The 17556-nt window shown below is 41.2% G+C and overlaps 1 protein-coding gene across 5 annotated transcripts in view; it reads left to right on the top strand.

The window, feature by feature from the left end:
* LRRC4C (leucine rich repeat containing 4C) overlaps positions 1-6611 on the top strand; it is an 860187-nt gene extending 853576 nt beyond the window's left edge. For all 5 annotated transcript variants that reach the window (XM_074955297.1, XM_074955295.1, XM_074955296.1 and 2 more), the window contains one exon: positions 4016-6611. In XM_074955297.1, the coding sequence (XP_074811398.1) occupies positions 4058-5971 (1914 nt within the window). In that variant the 5' untranslated portion in view covers positions 4016-4057 and the 3' untranslated portion in view covers positions 5972-6611. The remainder of the gene's footprint in view (positions 1-4015) is intronic.
* Positions 6612-17556: the final 10945 nt, after the last annotated feature.

Raw genomic sequence — 17556 nt, 5'->3', positions numbered from 1 at the left:
GTGGAATTGGTGGAAAATGCCTTTTGTATCTTGAAGGTCTTGTCTAGGGCAGCTGGGTTCATGATTTAAGATGCCTATGGCAGTTGGGTGTGTGGGAATTAGTGGCAGAGTATATGAAAGTGGGGATAAGAACGTAAGAATGGCCATACTGGGGCAGATCAAAGGTCCATCCAGCCCAGTATCCTGTCTACCAACAATGGCCAATGCCAGGTGCCCCAGAGGGAGTGAACCTAACAGGTAATGATCAAGTGATCTCTCTGCTGCCATCCATGTCCACCCTCTGACAAACAGAGGCTAGGGACACCATTCCTTACCAGTCCTGGCTAATAGCCATTAATGGACTTAACCTCCGTGAATTTATCCAGCTCTCTTTTAAACCCTGTTATAGTCCTAGCCTTCACAACCTCCTCTGGCAAGGAGTTCCACAGGCTGACTGTGCGCTGAGTGAAGAAGAACTTCCTTCTATTTGTTTTAAACCTGCTACCCATTAATTTCATTTGGTGGCCCCTAGTTCTTATATTATGGGAACAAGTAAATAACTTTTTCCTTATTCACTTTCTTCACACCACTCATGATTTTATATACCTCTATCATACCCCCCCTTAGTCTCCTCTTTTCCAAGCTGAAAAGTCCTAGCCTCTTTAATTTCTCCTCATATGGGACCCATTCCAAACTCCTAATCATTTTAGTTGCCCTTCTCTGAATCTTTTCTAATGCCAGTATATCTTTTTTGAGATGAGGGGACCACATCTGTATGCAGTATTCAAGATATGGGTGTACCATGGATATATATCAGGGCAATAAGATATTCTCCATCTTATTCTCTATCCCTTTTTTAATGATTCCTAACATCCTGTTTGCTTCTTTGACTGCCGCTGCACACTGCGTGGACGTCTTCAGAGAACTATCCACAATCTCTTTCCTGATTAGTTGTAGCTAAATTAGCCCCCATCATATTGTATGTATAGTTGGGGTTATTTTTTCTAACGTGCATTACTTTACATTTATCCACATGAAATTTCATTTACCATTTTGTTGCCCAATCACTTAGTTTTGTCAGATCTTTTTGAAGTTGTTCACAGTCTTCTTTGGTCTTAACTATCTTGAGCAGTTTAGTATTATCTGCAAATTTTGCCACCTCAATGTTTACCCCTTTCTCCAGAGCATTTATGAATAAGTTGAAAAGGATTGGTCCTAGGACTGACCCTTGGGGAACACCACGAGTTATCCCTCTCCATTCTGAAAATTTACCATTTATTCCTACCCTTTGTTCCCTGTCTTTTCACCAGTTCTCAACCCATGAAAGGATCTTCCCTCTTATCCCAAGACAATTTAATTTATGTAAGAGCCTTTGGTGAGGGACTTTGTCAAAGTCTTTCTGGAAATCTAAGTACACTATGTCCACTGGATCCCCCTTGTCCACATGTTTGTTGATCCCTTCAAAGAACTCTAATAGATTAGTAAGACATGATTTCCCTTTACAGAAACCATGTTGACTTTTGCCCAACAATTTATGTTCTTCTGTGTGTCTGACAATTTTATTCTTTACTATTGTTTCAACTAATTTGCCCAGTACTGATGTTAGACTTATCGGTCTGTAATTGCCGGGATCACTTCTAGAGCCCTTTTTAAATATTAACGTTACATTAGCTATATTTAAAAAGGTTGGCAGTGCCAGTATTCTCTCCCAGCCTTGTCTTGCTCTTGCTGCTCCCTCTTGTAGTACTGTCACTGCCTCCCTGCTCTTGCAAGCTGCCCAAGACTGAGGAGAGAGAGCCGAGTAGCAAAAACAGTGACAAAAAGGCATTTGGCAGCCTGCAGATCAGCTGCTGCACAGTAGGCCTTTGATGGTGACGGAATGAACCACAGAACTATCCCTACAGCTTTTGTGGATGCATGATGGAGCTCCTGACTGCATGTCATGCCAGATCCATAATGACCCTTGAGAGCTCTGATGTTAAATATAGTTGGCCAAGTTCTCTTCTCAGCTACATTGAAGTCCATGGAATTGCACCAAAGCAATTGAGAAAAAAAAATTGTTTCTGTGTTTCTTTGTTTTATTGATTGCTGATGTGATTCATTACTGAAGCCAAGATGTTTTGGGATAAGACAATTAAAAAAAAAAGCCACAATACTAAAAACACAAACAATAAAAACTTAATAAAATCTTGCCCAGTGTTTCCAAAAAATAATTATAACGTGCAATTCAATGGAAAATTTATCCAACAATATCAATTCATCTTATAAACAATAATGGCCTGATTCTGGTCTCATACCAGTTTTACACTAGTGTAATCTATTGATTTCATCAGAGTCACTCCTTTTTTTACCACAGTGTAGGAAAGATCAGAATCAGGTCCTGGTTAATTAAACCTTAGCACTTCTCTCTGAGGTTGCTAATAGAGAGCTTTGTTTTAAAGTTGAAGAAATTAAGACAGAGAGAGTGAATGGGACATGGAAAAAGAGAAACAAGTGACTTATGCAAGGTTGCAAAACACACTGGTGTTAGTTTAATCAATAGATACTACAGTGATTGGTGTCTATAAATAGCAAAAATAGACTAGATAAAGCAGATAGATACAGCCCAGATCTCCTGATTCCCAGTCCTGTGCTTTAGCCATTGGACTAGGATAGTCAAGTTTTAAGAGTGCAAAAGAAAGCCCTTGGTAATGCTGAGATATTGTTGCAAATTACTACCAAGCATGCATAATTAAATTCATAAATATATATTGTCAGAACACATGATTATAAAAATTGTCTTTCTTTAAATGGACTGCTCTGATGTACAACATATTTTTTTTTTAACTGAGATGGCTTTTTACTACAAAATGAAACAATTTGAGGTTTAAAGTGAAAAACCTTTAGCTGATAGTTTTTTGTTCTGCTGAATGCATGTATTATGCATCAGGGTGCTCAGGGTTGTAAATGTGCTTTGAGCTTGCTGTAATTTATAAGACTTCACTTGTGGCTGATCTATAGGAAATTTCATTAATCTCTACAGTGGAGGGACCTTGCAGGTAGCAGCAGATTGAAAATGTACCCAGGACTGGGGGCTTTAAGAACTACCACAAATGAATCAGCACTGAAATACTTTGAATGGTGATGATCATTTGCAGAGTGTAAAGGTCTTCTCCCCCGTTATACTAAGATCTGAAGGAACATTTTTTGGAGGTAACAGTGAAATTACCAACCCTGCAGCTACCGAGATTTTTTTTTTTAATTTGAACAGCTATTCTTTATTTCTGTGCTCAGCACACATTTACTAATGAGTGTTTCTCTGCTGCTAAAGCAGAGAATAGAGGAGAAAATATCATGAAATTGAATGAGCCTGTTTCATGGTGGGGGAGAGCTGATGCTCAGCAGTTCTCATAAAGCTGGGGTTTTTTTTATTCTGCTTTCCTGAAATAAGCAAAATGTTTTACTAGCATTTTTGTGACCTTCTACATCCAGTAGTAAAAACTTTGCTTGCAATAAGACCCCAGTCTTGTAGTCACATTTGCAGTGGTGTAAGGGTTCACATATGCAGTTCTGATTGTAAAACAGGGAGTTGGGACTTTCGCTTGCACCTGCCAGTGTTTCTTTGTAATGGTTCTTTTATGTAGAATGTGCACAGCAAATTTAAAACCATGCATAATTTGGGGGTTCCTATCCTAACCATTATTACCTGTACTGGCTTTTCAGGTTCTTGTCACTGATACTCTGGGCTTCCCTTCTGTACCTTAAGGATGAGTCTTTCTGCTAAGCACTGTTGTGCTGGTACTGGCTATCTGTCATCCAGTTTTGTACATTATAACCTAAAATGAAGTATGGACTGAGAGTCTAGTTTCTGGAATGGCCCAAGCTCCATTGCAAGTTAGAGCCTTCAGAGTTGCAAACATTAAAATCTGTGCCTAATAGAATAGGTAGAGTGTCACTGAAAAGTGTGGAGATATATTGATCTATAGCACTGTAACTTCTAATATTTAGAGTTAATTTAATGTTATTTTTCCCCTCTTTCTTTCTTTCTTTCTTTCAGACAATTCAAACTCCAGAAGGACCAACACCAAATAAATTATGAATGTTGAACAAGATGACCTTACATCCACAGCAGATAATGATAGGTCCTAGGTTTAACAGGGCCCTATTTGACCCCCTGCTTGTGGTGCTACTGGCTCTTCAACTTCTTGTGGTGGCTGGTCTAGTCAGGGCTCAAACTTGCCCTTCTGTCTGCTCCTGCAGCAACCAGTTCAGCAAAGTGATCTGTGTGCGGAAGAATCTGAGAGAAGTCCCAGACGGCATCTCCACCAACACACGGTTATTGAATCTCCATGAGAACCAGATCCAAATAATTAAGGTGAATAGTTTCAAACATTTGAGACACCTGGAGATCTTGCAGCTGAGTAGGAATCATATTAGAACCATTGAAATAGGGGCCTTCAATGGTCTGGCCAATCTCAACACTCTGGAACTTTTTGACAATCGTCTTACCACCATCCCTAATGGGGCTTTTGTATACCTGTCAAAACTGAAGGAGCTTTGGTTGAGAAACAACCCTATTGAGAGCATCCCTTCTTATGCTTTTAACAGAATCCCTTCCCTACGTAGGCTGGATTTGGGGGAACTAAAAAGGCTTTCATACATCTCAGAAGGTGCTTTTGAAGGTCTGTCCAATTTGAGGTATTTGAACCTTGCTATGTGCAACCTTCGAGAGATCCCTAACCTCACACCACTCGTAAAACTGGATGAGTTAGATCTTTCTGGGAACCATCTGACAGCCATCAGGCCGGGGTCCTTTCAAGGGTTAATGCATCTTCAAAAATTGTGGATGATACAATCCCAGATTCAAGTGATTGAAAGGAATGCCTTCGATAACCTTCAGTCACTGGTGGAAATCAACCTGGCACACAACAACCTAACACTACTGCCTCATGATCTCTTCACACCACTCCACCTAGAAAGGATCCACCTGCACCACAATCCTTGGAACTGCAACTGTGACATTCTTTGGCTCAGCTGGTGGATTAAGGACAAAGCACCCTCCAACACTGCATGCTGTGCTCGCTGCAACACACCTCCCAATTTGAAAGGAAGGTACATCGGTGAGCTGGACCTGAATTATTTCACATGTTATGCTCCGGTGATAGTGGAGCCACCAGCAGACCTCAACGTCACAGAAGGCATGGCTGCAGAACTGAAATGCCGAGCATCGACCTCCCTGACCTCTGTATCTTGGATTACTCCAAATGGATCGGTTATGACGCATGGGGCATACAGAGTTCGGATTGCTGTGCTCAGTGATGGCACATTAAATTTTACAAAGGTGACCGTGCAAGACACGGGCTTGTATACCTGCATGGTGAGTAACTCTATTGGGAATACCACAGCTTCTGCCACACTGAACGTGACTGCACTGGACAATGGTTACACATACTTTTCAACTGTTACCGTAGAGACTATGGAACCTTCTCAGGATGAGGCCCGGACCACAGAGCAAATTGGGCCCACGCCAGTTATTGACTGGGAGACCACCAATGTGACAACTTCTCTTACTCCACAGAGCACAAGGTCAACAGAAAAAACATTTACCATCCCAGTCACAGATGCAAGCAATGGGATCCCAGGAATAGATGAGGTTATGAAGACTACCAAAATCATAATTGGTTGTTTTGTGGCTATCACTCTCATGGCCGCTGTGATGCTGGTAATTTTCTACAAAATGAGGAAACAGCATCACCGGCAGAACCACCATGCTCCAACACGGACTGTAGAGATCATTAATGTGGATGATGAGCTTACAGGTGATACACCCATAGAGAGTCACTTGCCCATGCCAGCCATAGAGCATGAGCACCTAAATCATTATAACTCTTATAAGTCTCCTTTCAACCACACAACAACAGTTAACACAATAAATTCAATACACAGTTCAGTGCATGAACCGTTATTGATCCGAATGAACTCAAAAGACAATGTACAAGAGACTCAGATCTAAAATATTTACAAAATTGGGGGGAGGGGAAATACAAAAAGGACGGTTTATAAAACAAATGACACAAATGACTGGGCTAAATCTACTGTTTCAAAAAAAAAGTGTCTTTACAAAAAAAAGAAATTTATTTATTAAAAATTCTATTGTGATCTAAAGCAGACAAAATTATGTGTATTCCTCAAACCCTCTTTTTGCTGCACTTATTTACCCCACTTCCTCCTTTCTCCCTCCCCTACCTGCCCCAACTGCATTTGCCATATTTTTCATAGGAGATCTTGATTCCCTAAAAGAACTGGTCTAGGAAATTTTGTAAGAATTCTGTCATACTTTGGGAATTTTTATGGTGAACTCTAGTGGTGAGATTCAGTCGATTTTGTCTCTTTTTTCTGTTTTATTTTTTCTTTTCTCATACCCTTCTTGAAACGGTTCTACAGGGAATGGAGCATTAGCAGTAGATTTGTAAGTGAGAACCAAGGAACAAGCAACAACAACAACAAAAAAGCAAAGCCTTTTTTTAAATTTTTCATGTAATAACCTGTTCTGTATTTACCAAGAGGACCATTCTGTGGAAGAAGAAACAAAAATCTAAGAAAATAATTTACTTGTGAACATCTACAAAACCCATGATCTTTTAAACAATTCTAGAACCAGAATTTGTAGTTCAAACACTAAAATAAGATTATAAATAAAATATTGTTGTTTTTTTTCTGTACTCGGATACAGCTTATTTTCAGTGTGGCTTTAAAAAAATTAAAAGTTTGTTAGAAATTTTCAGTATTCTGCTGTGATGGTCTAAAACACAACAGTTTAAGAGTATTACTGCTGCATTTTGGATCATTACTGAAGAATAGCATTTTATATATATATATATATATATAACAGCGTACTAGATAATAAAAATACCTGACTTTTAATGCAAAATTATAATGACTCAGTGTAAGGGAACTTTCAATTATCTCCATTGTATTCCAAGAAGTATTCCGCAGTCCGTGGAAGATGTCTAGACAGTGTTCAGGTACAAAAGGGCTGACTAGACAATGGTGGAAGTTTTGTTCTTATTTTAAAGAAATGTTACTTGTACATGGGGGTGTGTCAAAATTAATAATATTGATTTTAATCTTCAAAGCCAGACATTTTGATTGCTTTGGAAGTTCTCCTAGGTGTAAATATGAAATTTATTTAGATACCCAAGATACATCTCTGAGTCCATATTCCTGATCGTTGCAAAATGAAATCAAGGTGCTTTGAAAGAAGTGGATTACCCAGAAGAAAAATCAGTCTAACACACCCTTTTGGCCAAATTCACAGATGAGTCCAAGTTGCTGTAACCTGCACCTTCTTTTGGTCCCCTTTACATGTATGTGATGCCATGACTGAAAGGATAAATGCTCTAAGGTAGCATGTGTAATCCTAAAAGTTGTAAGTGAATATTACAGCGGAAAGTCTAATCTAAAGAAGAAACTGGAGAGAGGTGACACTGAATCACAATGTGCAGGAAGCATAAGTATAGTGCAGAGGGAAACCCAAAGTCCTATAATAATCTCAGAAAAATATTTGGAGACATTATCCTTCAATGTATTACATGAAAAATAATATATATTCTAAGGGAATTGTAATAGGGGATGAAGAAAGATCTGGATTAGACATACTGAAATACTGGGAAGAAGGTTGTCTTATGGCTACTTTGCTTGCTAGTCCTCCACTTGAAATGCACTGCTCCATTTCAGTAGTGCTCCTGTTGAATTTCATATGAACATTGTGGCATAGTCTACCAGAAACATTGCAGATGCACTTTGTTCAAGCTAAGGTGTTCAGATAGTCTGGTGATGAGAGTGCTATAAGAACCTATGTAGAACAGAGTATCTAGTCTGTCCAGGAGGTGCATTTTGCCTAAGGTGTCTGCTCCATCCAGTAGCACCAGAGGTGTGTTAAATTTTTGTTTCTTGTACCTTGGTCATCTGGAAGCAGCAGATTGGCTGTTGGGGAGCTTTCCATTACAAAAATGATGCCCATTTTTGTGATTAAAGTGCTGCTGAGCACAATTTTTTTAAAGCATAAAATGTTAATTGAGCTACAGCTTGACCCTACTGCACAATCAAAGATTTTAAATAAATAAATAAATAAATAAAAATGCATAGAAAATTGCAAAATACTCCCCCACACCCCACAAGTGGATATTTTAATTCTGTAAAATTATTTTTTGTGGAAAAAAAATAAATCAGCCAGCTCTACTGATCCATTTGAAACCACACCAATGTTGACACCCATGGGGGGCCTCTGCATCCTTGTTAGACCCCTGAGGATTCCTCTTGTTTTTCCCTACTTCTCTTCTACCAAGCTATGGCACTGTCATTGCCTTTCCAACCCAGAATAACTGCACATGGTCCTCCCCAGAGCTAGTCAACCCCACACCTTTAACTGCCAGAGGGGATATGGAATAATGTGAGAGAAGTCACTAGCTGCTGCAGCTCTGCCACTTCAGAGTCAGAAGCTGGGAACAAAGCCTATATGTCCTGTATGGCAGAGCACAGCTACCAGGTTGCTATAATGAATTTGCCCTTATTGGTGACACTCTAGACGAGCAATGAAATATTATTTCCTGCACAGGAGCAACAAATGTAATCTTGATTATGAAGTGTCATTTTTTTTAGTTTACACTTGGGAAAAGATGAAATAATCTTCAGTTCACCAGATCAAGTTGTACAGAGTTAGCTGCTTTCTTCTACAAATCCAAATTGCAGAGGATTTTTTCCTCAGGAATAGCCTTCAAGTGCACAAAAAGATGTATGATTATAGGGCTTGAAGTATGCAGGAGCATGAGAAAAAGCAAATAGGTTGCATTTCAGTTCCCAACGTAACACGAGCATGTTATGTTACTCTGAAACATGCTAAGTGTTCGAAAATTGTTATGTTGCTGGATTTCTCTTTCTACAGAAAATAGTCTGTGCATTAAAGAATAATGTGGAAGGGTTTCCAGGTTCCCTTTTACATAGATGACACTGTGGGTCAGTTGCAGTATAAGAAAAAGCGGAAAACTAAACGGACATTGCATTTGGAATTTGACATTCTAGATTTGATGTGGTGTGAATATTATGCTTGATTTCTGTTGAAGGCTTCACTGGTGTGAGGTATGAGCATCATTTACCACAGTCCTCTGGACAAGAAGGATGAAGAATTCCATAAAGCTGTTTTCTCTGTCCCTCAAGTGCATGTTCCCATATATTCATGTCTTAAGGATAGCATTTTTTATTAATTGATTAAGGCTTGCTGTTCTTTTTGAGATCCAAAAGATAAAGGTCCAGGAAACATTAGAAGCTGAAGGGGCAGAACTTTACAATTTCACTGCAAATAAATAAATAGAACCAAGTTTTAGCCTAGTCTACATGATAGAGTGAGAACCACATCTATTACCAGTTGTCTCAGTTCCCCCTCTGTATAAATATGCATGTATGACCCCAGATGCACTTCATCCACTGGCACACAGCTCTAGCAGCTCCATTTACAATTGTTCTAGTAGGACAATAGCCAGAGGGTGGATGTTTTAATGAGTATTGAGTTCCAGGGATTATAGTCTCTGTATTGGCATTACCTGGCAAATCCCTCCACTTCCGCTGCTATTCAGATAGTCAGAAGTGGTGAGGGGATTATGGGCATGCATAGCTTTGGGCAGATACTGAGGAGCCTACCCAGAGGGGCTGCACTGCCTCCGCACCATGAAGCCGGTCTTTGTGGTGGTTCCCTGTGCACTGCCACACAGCAAGGATCCACCTGGGAACAGTATTGTTGTAGGGGTGCAGTTTTATTGTCTGCTCCCCACCTCGGAGGACAGATGCAGAAGTAGTTAGTACGGACTAAAGTAATGCAGTATCCAGCGCATAGTGACTGGAAACGGAGGGAGAATTCCTTCTTTCCAGTCTCTGGTTAACTCCGCTACACCAAACCGCGCTCCTAAATCTTTAATTCAAGCGATAAGATTTAAGCCTTAGTCAATATGGCTGAATCCCATACATTGACCTACACTGTGAATTTTGCATGAGTGGCAAAGTCATCATATTTTCATAAATGTTGCTCTGGAGTAGTCTGGCCTTGTGGGTCATGCACTAGAGTGGGACTCCGGAGACCTGGGGTCTTTTCCTGCCTCTACTATTGTCCTGCTGGGTGAGCTTGGACAAGTCACTTCAGCTCCCTGTATTCCAGTCTCCCTAGAGACTAGTCCACAGTTCCAGAAGCTGAAAAATTCCAAGATGGGGTTACATCTATGAGATTTACATGAAGCAGGATTTGACTTGTGGCAGTCAGCAACCTACCAGAGCACATGTGTTCTTGCAGTCATTCCTTTATAGCTTACATTTATACGGTATGTTGTATCCTGAAAGCTCCCAAAATGCTTTACAAATAGCTGGGTAAGTAAACCTATCTTGAACTTGAACCCTATCTGAGGTTCACAAATGTTCCAACCCCATTCCAGTACTTTATTTTGGCTGAATGAGGAAACACTGAAGTACCCAGAGAAGTGACTATGGTTATTTCATATAGACAAGGATAGGAAAAAATCTATATTTTTTGCAACTTTGAAGAATGTCATGTTAAAAATATGGTAGAAGATCAGTACATTTTTTCTGACATGAAGAAGGAATTTCTATAGTGATTAAAGCATGTACTGGTAGTCAGGCCTCCTGGATTCTATTCACAGCTCTGCCACCAATGTGTGACCTTAGGCAACTCATGTAACCTTTCTGTGCATTATTTTCCCCATTTGCAAAAAGAGGGTGAACCTGATGTCCTTCCCCACAGGTGGCTTGTGAAGCTTAATTAACATTTGAAAAATGGTCAGCTGAGTGCTGCATGCAAAAGTTGCTGTGTAAATGCAAACCCTACACATTTAAAAGTCACATATATCACAGTGTCCTGACAGAGACACCTGCTATGGCTTTTAGACCTTTACAACCAGGCTGTGCAGAAAGGGGAGGTTGCTGTAGAGAATAAGTGCCAGCAGAATGCCGCTGGGCATTCTGAGAAAACATATGCCTCATGTCTGCCCTAACGCTCTCTAATATTAATGAAAACATTTCTCCATACTCAGGGACTGCAAATACAAGGATTCCGGCTGCCCTCTGTCTACTGCTGATGTGTGTGGACTTCCTGGACCTTCTAATTTGCTTGCACACCCATACAGCAGCATCCAGTTGATCTTTCAACTCTGGAATACTCTCCCAGGGAGAACAGACGTGGAAAACCTCTGTTAGGTCATCTAGTTCCTCTCCCCATGTTACTTTCCCCAGCCAGCACAGGTTCACTCCCTGTGATCTCCAGGGGTTGCTTGAGTCTAGTTTTAAAGGGCTCAACAATGAAGTTTCCTGCATTTTCTCTGATTCTGTATTTCAGTAACAACATTTTGTTATGTATCCAGGGCTTCAGAAGCTTGTTTTGGATCTGGATAACAATCAAAAGAGTAAGGGTAAGTTATAGTGGTAGTTTATATATTAATAATTAATTAAATCGGATTATTATTAGTACAAATGTACTTTAGGTCCCTGTCAACGTATTTAGATCTACTCACTGCGGTGTCTTTCCTATGGTGAGTTGACTGCTGCTGCTCCCCTGTCGACTCCACCTGCACCTCTTGTGGCAGTGGAGTACAGGAGTCGACAGGGGAGTGCTCAGGGGTCGATTTATTGCATCTAGACTAGACACAATAAATCAACCCCTGCTGGATCGATCGCTGCCCGCCGATCCAGCAGGTAGTGTAGACATTTCCTCAGTCTCTCCTGTTAGAGGTGTTCCACGGTGTATACGTAATTAAATGAATGTTAATTGAGTCAGATATTGACACTGTAGACTGGTGGTTAGGTCACTCACCTGGGAAGTAGGAGAGTCAGATTTAAATCCCTCTTCTGATACAGAGAGAGCAGTGACTTGAATCTGGTGCCACATTTCCTAGGTGTGTACCCTTACCACTAGTCGCTATTCTGTGCTGCCTGTCTCTTTCTGGTTTATTCTAAAAAATATCAAAAGTTATTGGTTTCATCCCATTGCAGACTGGTAAAATATTTGAAATCATGGAAATTTTCACAGCTCTAGTCTTAGGCTTTCTGTACTTCAGTTTGCTCATCTGTAAGAAACGTGGATAAAAGTATTTTACTCTTCTTTGAGCTCTATAGATGAAGTGGGCTGTAAGTACTAAAAGCTGGAACTCAGATACCTATCAGGTAATCATATTACTTAGTTGGGAGGACTCTAAGAAGAGGATTTTACCATCCATTGTGTAACTCTGTTCAGGAGTAATGTTATTTGATCCAGCAGCAGAGGTCACCACAATATGAACAGTGTGTGTTTTGAATAATGGGACTATAATCAGTATTATGTGTTATGCACACAGGAATTCCTCATTATTCCTTCAGTTGAACAAATCAGTTTTATGTTTGGTTTCAGAGTAGCATCCGTGTTAGTCTGTATTCTCAAAAGGAAAAGGAGTACTTGTGGCACCTTAGAGACTAACCAATTTATTTGAGCATAAGCTTTTGTGAGCTACAGCTCACTTCATCAGATGCATTAAGTGGAAAATACAGTGAGGAGATTTATATACACACAGAACATGAAAAAATGGGTGTTATCATACACACTGTAAGGAGAGTGATCACTTAAGATGAGCTATTACCAGCAGGAGAGCGGGGGCGGGGAGAAAACCTTTTGTAGTGATAATCAAGGTGGGCCATTTCCAGCAGTTAACAAGAACATCTGAGGAACAGTAGGGGGAAAAATAAACATGGGGAAATAGTTTTACTTTGTGTAATGACCAATCCACTCCCAGTCTTTATTCAAGCCTAAGTTAATGGTGTCCAGTTTGCAAATTAATTCCAATTCAGCAGTCTCTCTTTGGAGTCTGTTTTTGAAGTTTTTTTGTTGTAATATTGTGACTTTTAGATCCGTAATCGAGTGATCAGAGAGATTGAAGTGTTCTCCGACTGGTTTTTGAACGTTATAATTCTTGACGTCTGATTTGTGTCCATTTATTCTTTTACATAGAGACTGTCCGGTTTGGCCAATGCACATGGCAGAGGGGCATTGCTGGCACATGATGGCATATATCACATTGGTAGATGTGCAGGTGAACGAGCCTCTGATAGTGTGGCTGATGTGACAAGGCCCTATGATGGTGTCCCCTGAATAGATATGTGGACACAGTTGGCAATGGGCTTTGTTGCAAGGACAGGTTCCTGGGTTAGTGGTTCTGTTGTGTGGTATGTGGTTGCTGGTGAGTATTTGCTTCAGGTTGGGGGGCTGTCTGTAGGCAAGGACTGGCCTGTCTCCCAAGATTTGTGAGAGTGATGGGTCATCCTTCAGGATAGGTTGTAGATCCTTGATGATGTGTTCGAGAGGTTTTAGTTGGGGGCTGAAGGTGATAGCTAGTGGCGTTCTGTTATTTTCTTTGTTGGGCCTGTCCTGTAGTAGGTGACTTCTGGGTACTCTTCTGGCTCTGTCAATTTGTTTCTTCACTTCTGCAGGTGGGTATTGTAGTTGTAAGAATGCTTGATAGAGATCTTGTAGGTGTTTGTCTCTGTCTGAGGGGTTGGAGCAAATGCGGTTGTATCATAGAGCTTGGCTGTAGACAATGGATCGTTTGGTGTGGTCTGGGTGAAAGCTGGAGGCATGTAGGTAGGAATAGCGGTCAGTAGGTTTCCGGTATAGGGTGATGTTTATGTGACCATCACTTATTAGCACCATAGTGTCCAGGAAGTGGATCTCTTGTGTGGACTGGTCCAGGCTGAGGTTGATGGTGGAATGGAAATTGTTGAAATCATGGTGGAATTCCTCAAGGACTTCTTTTCCATGGGTCCAGATGATGAAGATGTCATCAGTGTAGCGCAAGTAGAGTAGGGGCATTAGGGGACGAGAGCTGAGGAAGCGTTGTTCTAAGTCAGCCATAAAAATGTTGGCATACCATGGGGCCATGCGGGTACCCATAGCAGTGCCGCTGATTTGAAGGTATACATTGTCTCCAAATGTGAAATAGTTATGGGTGAGGACACAGTCACAAAGTTCAGCCACCAGGTTTGCCGTGACATTATCGGGGATACTGTTCCTGACGGCTTGTAGTCCATCTTTGTGTGGAATGTTTGTGTAGAGGGCTGCTACATGCATAGTGGCCAGGATGGTGTTTTCAGGAAGATCACTGATGGACTGTAGTTTCCTCAGGAAGTCAGTGGTGTCTTGAAGATAGCTGGGAGTGCTGGTAGCGTAGGGCCTGAGGAGGGAGTCTACGTAGCCAGACAATCCTGCTGTCAGTGTGACAATGCCTGAGATGATGGGGCATCCAGGATTTCCAGGTTTATGGATCTTGGGTAGCAGATAGAATACCCCAGGTCACGGTACAGGGGTGTGTCTGTGTGGATTTGTTCTTGTGCTTTTTCAGGGAGTTTCTTGAGCAAATGGTGTAGTTTCTTTTGGTAACCCTCAATGGGATCAGAGGGTAATGGCTTGTAGAAAGTGGTGTTGGAGAGCTGCCTAGCACCCTCTTGTTCATATTCCGACCTATTCATGATGATGACAGCACCTCCTTTGTCAGCCTTTTTGATTATGTTGTCAGAGTTGTTTCTGAGGCTGTGGATGGCATTGTGTTCTGCACAGCTGAGGTTATGGGGCAAGTGATGCTGCTTTTCCACAATTTCAGCCCATGCACGTCGGCGGAAGCACTCTATGTAGAAGTCCAGACTGTTGTTTCGACCTTCAGGAGGAGTCCACCTAGAATCCTTCTCTTTGTAGTGTTGGTAGGAATGTCTCTGTGGATTAGTATGTTGTTCAGAGGTGTGTTGGAAATATTCCTTGAGTCGGAGACGTCAAAAATAGGATTCTAGGTCACCACAGAACTGTTTCATGTTCGTGGGGGTGGAAGGGCAGAAGGAGAGGCCCCCAGATAGGACAGATTCTTCTGCTGGGCTAAGAGTATAGTTGGATAGATTAACAATATTGCTGGTTGGGTTAAGGGAACCATTGCTCTGGCCCCTTGTGGCATGTAGTAGTTTAGACAGTTTAGTGTCCTTTTTCTTTTGTAGAGAAGCAAAGTGTGTGTTGTAAATGGCTTGTCTAGTTTTTGTAAAGTCCAGCCAAGAGGAAGTTTGTGTGGAAGTTTGTTTTTTTATGAGAGTATCCAGTTTTGAGAGCTCATTCTTAATCTTTCCCTGTTTGCTGTAGAGGATGTTGATCCGGTGATTCCGCAGTTTCTTTGAGAGCGTGTGGCACAAGCTGTCAGCATAGTCTGTATGGTATGTAGATTGTAATGGATTTTTTACCTTCAGTCCTTTTGGTACGATGTCCATCTGTTTGCATTTGGAAAGGAAGATGATGTGTATCTGTATCTGTACGAGTTTTTTCATGAAGTTGATAGATTTCCACTCCATACGGCTAAATGCAGTGCCTTGCATAATGACAGGTTTCAGAGTAGCAGCCATGTTAGTCTGTATTCGCAAAAAGAAAAGGAGTACTTGTGGCACCTTAGAGACTAACCAATTTATTTGAGCATAAGCTTTCGTGAGCTACAGCTCACTTCATCGGATGCATTCAGTGGAAAATACAGTGAGGAGATTTATATACACCCAGAACATGACTTCTACAATCAGTAGTCACTTTTCTGAGTGCCTCAATTTTGGGGGGCTCAACCTAAGGCACAGAAAAGGGTACAAATTTTGAGAAACCACTGAACTCTTTGAAAATCAGAACCCTTTAAGGCATCTCAAGTTGGGTAACTCAAAAGTCAAGGAACTTAAAATCACTTGTCTCTGTTAAAAATCTTGGCATATGTCACTTCAGAGCAACTGATCATTTTAAACACCACAGACATGGGGAGGTTTTATTTTGGATGCCTTTTCATTTTGCCATGGACCTATCATTTTGGTATGCTACCCCGTTCGGAATCCACATTAACCCAATATGGGTCTTTGACCACTTTTAAAGATGTATCAGCTACTAATGGACCTTATCATTTACGTCAAGCAACAGAAGCAAATGGTTTTAAATCTGGAGGTCCTAGGTTCAGTCCCCACAGACAATCTAATTAGATGCATTGGCTAAAATGTCCAAAAGTACCTAAGTAATTTTTAGAGCTGAAATCCAAGCAATTTATGTACCTGGGAGTCTAAGACCCATTGGCTTTTATGAGCCTTAGAATGCTAAATGCCTATGTCACTTTTGAAAATGGAACTTAGACATAAGACACTTATGACTAGATCAAAAAGGGATTTAGGCATTAAAACACCTAACTCCTAGGTGTACTGCCACCTAGCATACTCCTTAAGCCTGAGTTAGCTGCCCCAGCTGCTCATACACTGCATGGGGGAAATTAAGCACTTAAGAAAACAGTCCTCATAAACGAGTAAGCTGAATCAGAGCACAAGGGTCGGATTTAGGGCCCAGATTCACAAGGCACTTAGGTGTCTAACTCCCTTTGATCTAAGCCTTAGGCACCACACTGACAGGCTGGAGGGAGGTGCCTATCTCTATTCAGGATTCTCAGCTGTGAATTCGCTCCTCAAGTTGGGTGTCTAAACCAGGTCACCCTTTCTCACAGAGGGAACGACTGCACAACTTCTGGATGTAAGCCTCCCAGCTGGGATCAACAGACTCAGGCTAGCAGGCCTTGTGCTAGTGCTCTACAAATAGCTGTGTAGACAGCAATTTCAAGTTGTGGCTTGGGCTGGAGCTCAGGCTCTGAAGCCTAGGAGCTGGCGGTTGGGGAGTGGGGGGGAGAGAGAGGTTTAAGAACCTGAGTTCCAGCCTGAGTCTCAAGTTCAAAGCACTGTCAACACAGCTATTTTTAGAGCACAAGCACGAGCCCTATTAGCCCATGGCTGTGAAGCCATGGTTTTGAGAATGTCAGTGGCACGTGACAATGTTGGACTTAGGCACTTAGAACCTCTCTGTATCTAGCCCTTAGGCACTTTCAAAATGCTACTCATTGTTACACTTGGGTAACAACCCTTCTCACGTCCTTGCAACTAGTGTATCCGAGTATTTCTCTGGTACCCTACATGTTTTCGTATTCAAGTCTGCCATTTCTAAACAAATTGGCCCTGAGAGACAAGTTTATGAAACGCTGTTTATTTTTTCCAGTGCCACACATCTCTTTCCTTATAATCAAGTGTGCTCTAAAGCCAGGGGTTTGAAAACAAGAATTATATTCTTTGGGCATCTGAAATTTTAAAGTTTGCAGGTCATGTCTAGGCTTATCTTTTAAAAATTGAGCAACTAAAAGTGCTCTAAGGTAGTTCAAAAATAATTGCATGAACAAGTGATGGTTTTTCCCTCACTTTTTCTCCCATCTTTTCTCTTTCCTCAACAGCTGCTTCTCCTTTGACTCTGCATCCAGCTCATCAAGGCCCCTGTCAAACTGGTATCAAGTCTAAGACTGTCAGTCACCGTGGCCTGCATGTAGGGTGTCAGCAGCCTCAAAGAGATCTTTTTTTTCATTATAAATTTCATTGCTTAGTTCCAGAGTGTTCAGCACAGAATGGATGTGTGCATTATTGGCAGTCATCTCTTCTTTCTTCTGCCTGGAAAATATTGGCTCCCCTTCTAGATCCCTGCTGATTTCT

This window comes from Natator depressus, chromosome 6 (assembly GCF_965152275.1).
Source record: "Natator depressus isolate rNatDep1 chromosome 6, rNatDep2.hap1, whole genome shotgun sequence".
NCBI lineage: Eukaryota > Metazoa > Chordata > Testudines > Cheloniidae > Natator > Natator depressus.
Note: the sequence above shows the minus strand (reverse complement) of the source record. Positions and strands in the feature narration are given on the sequence as shown.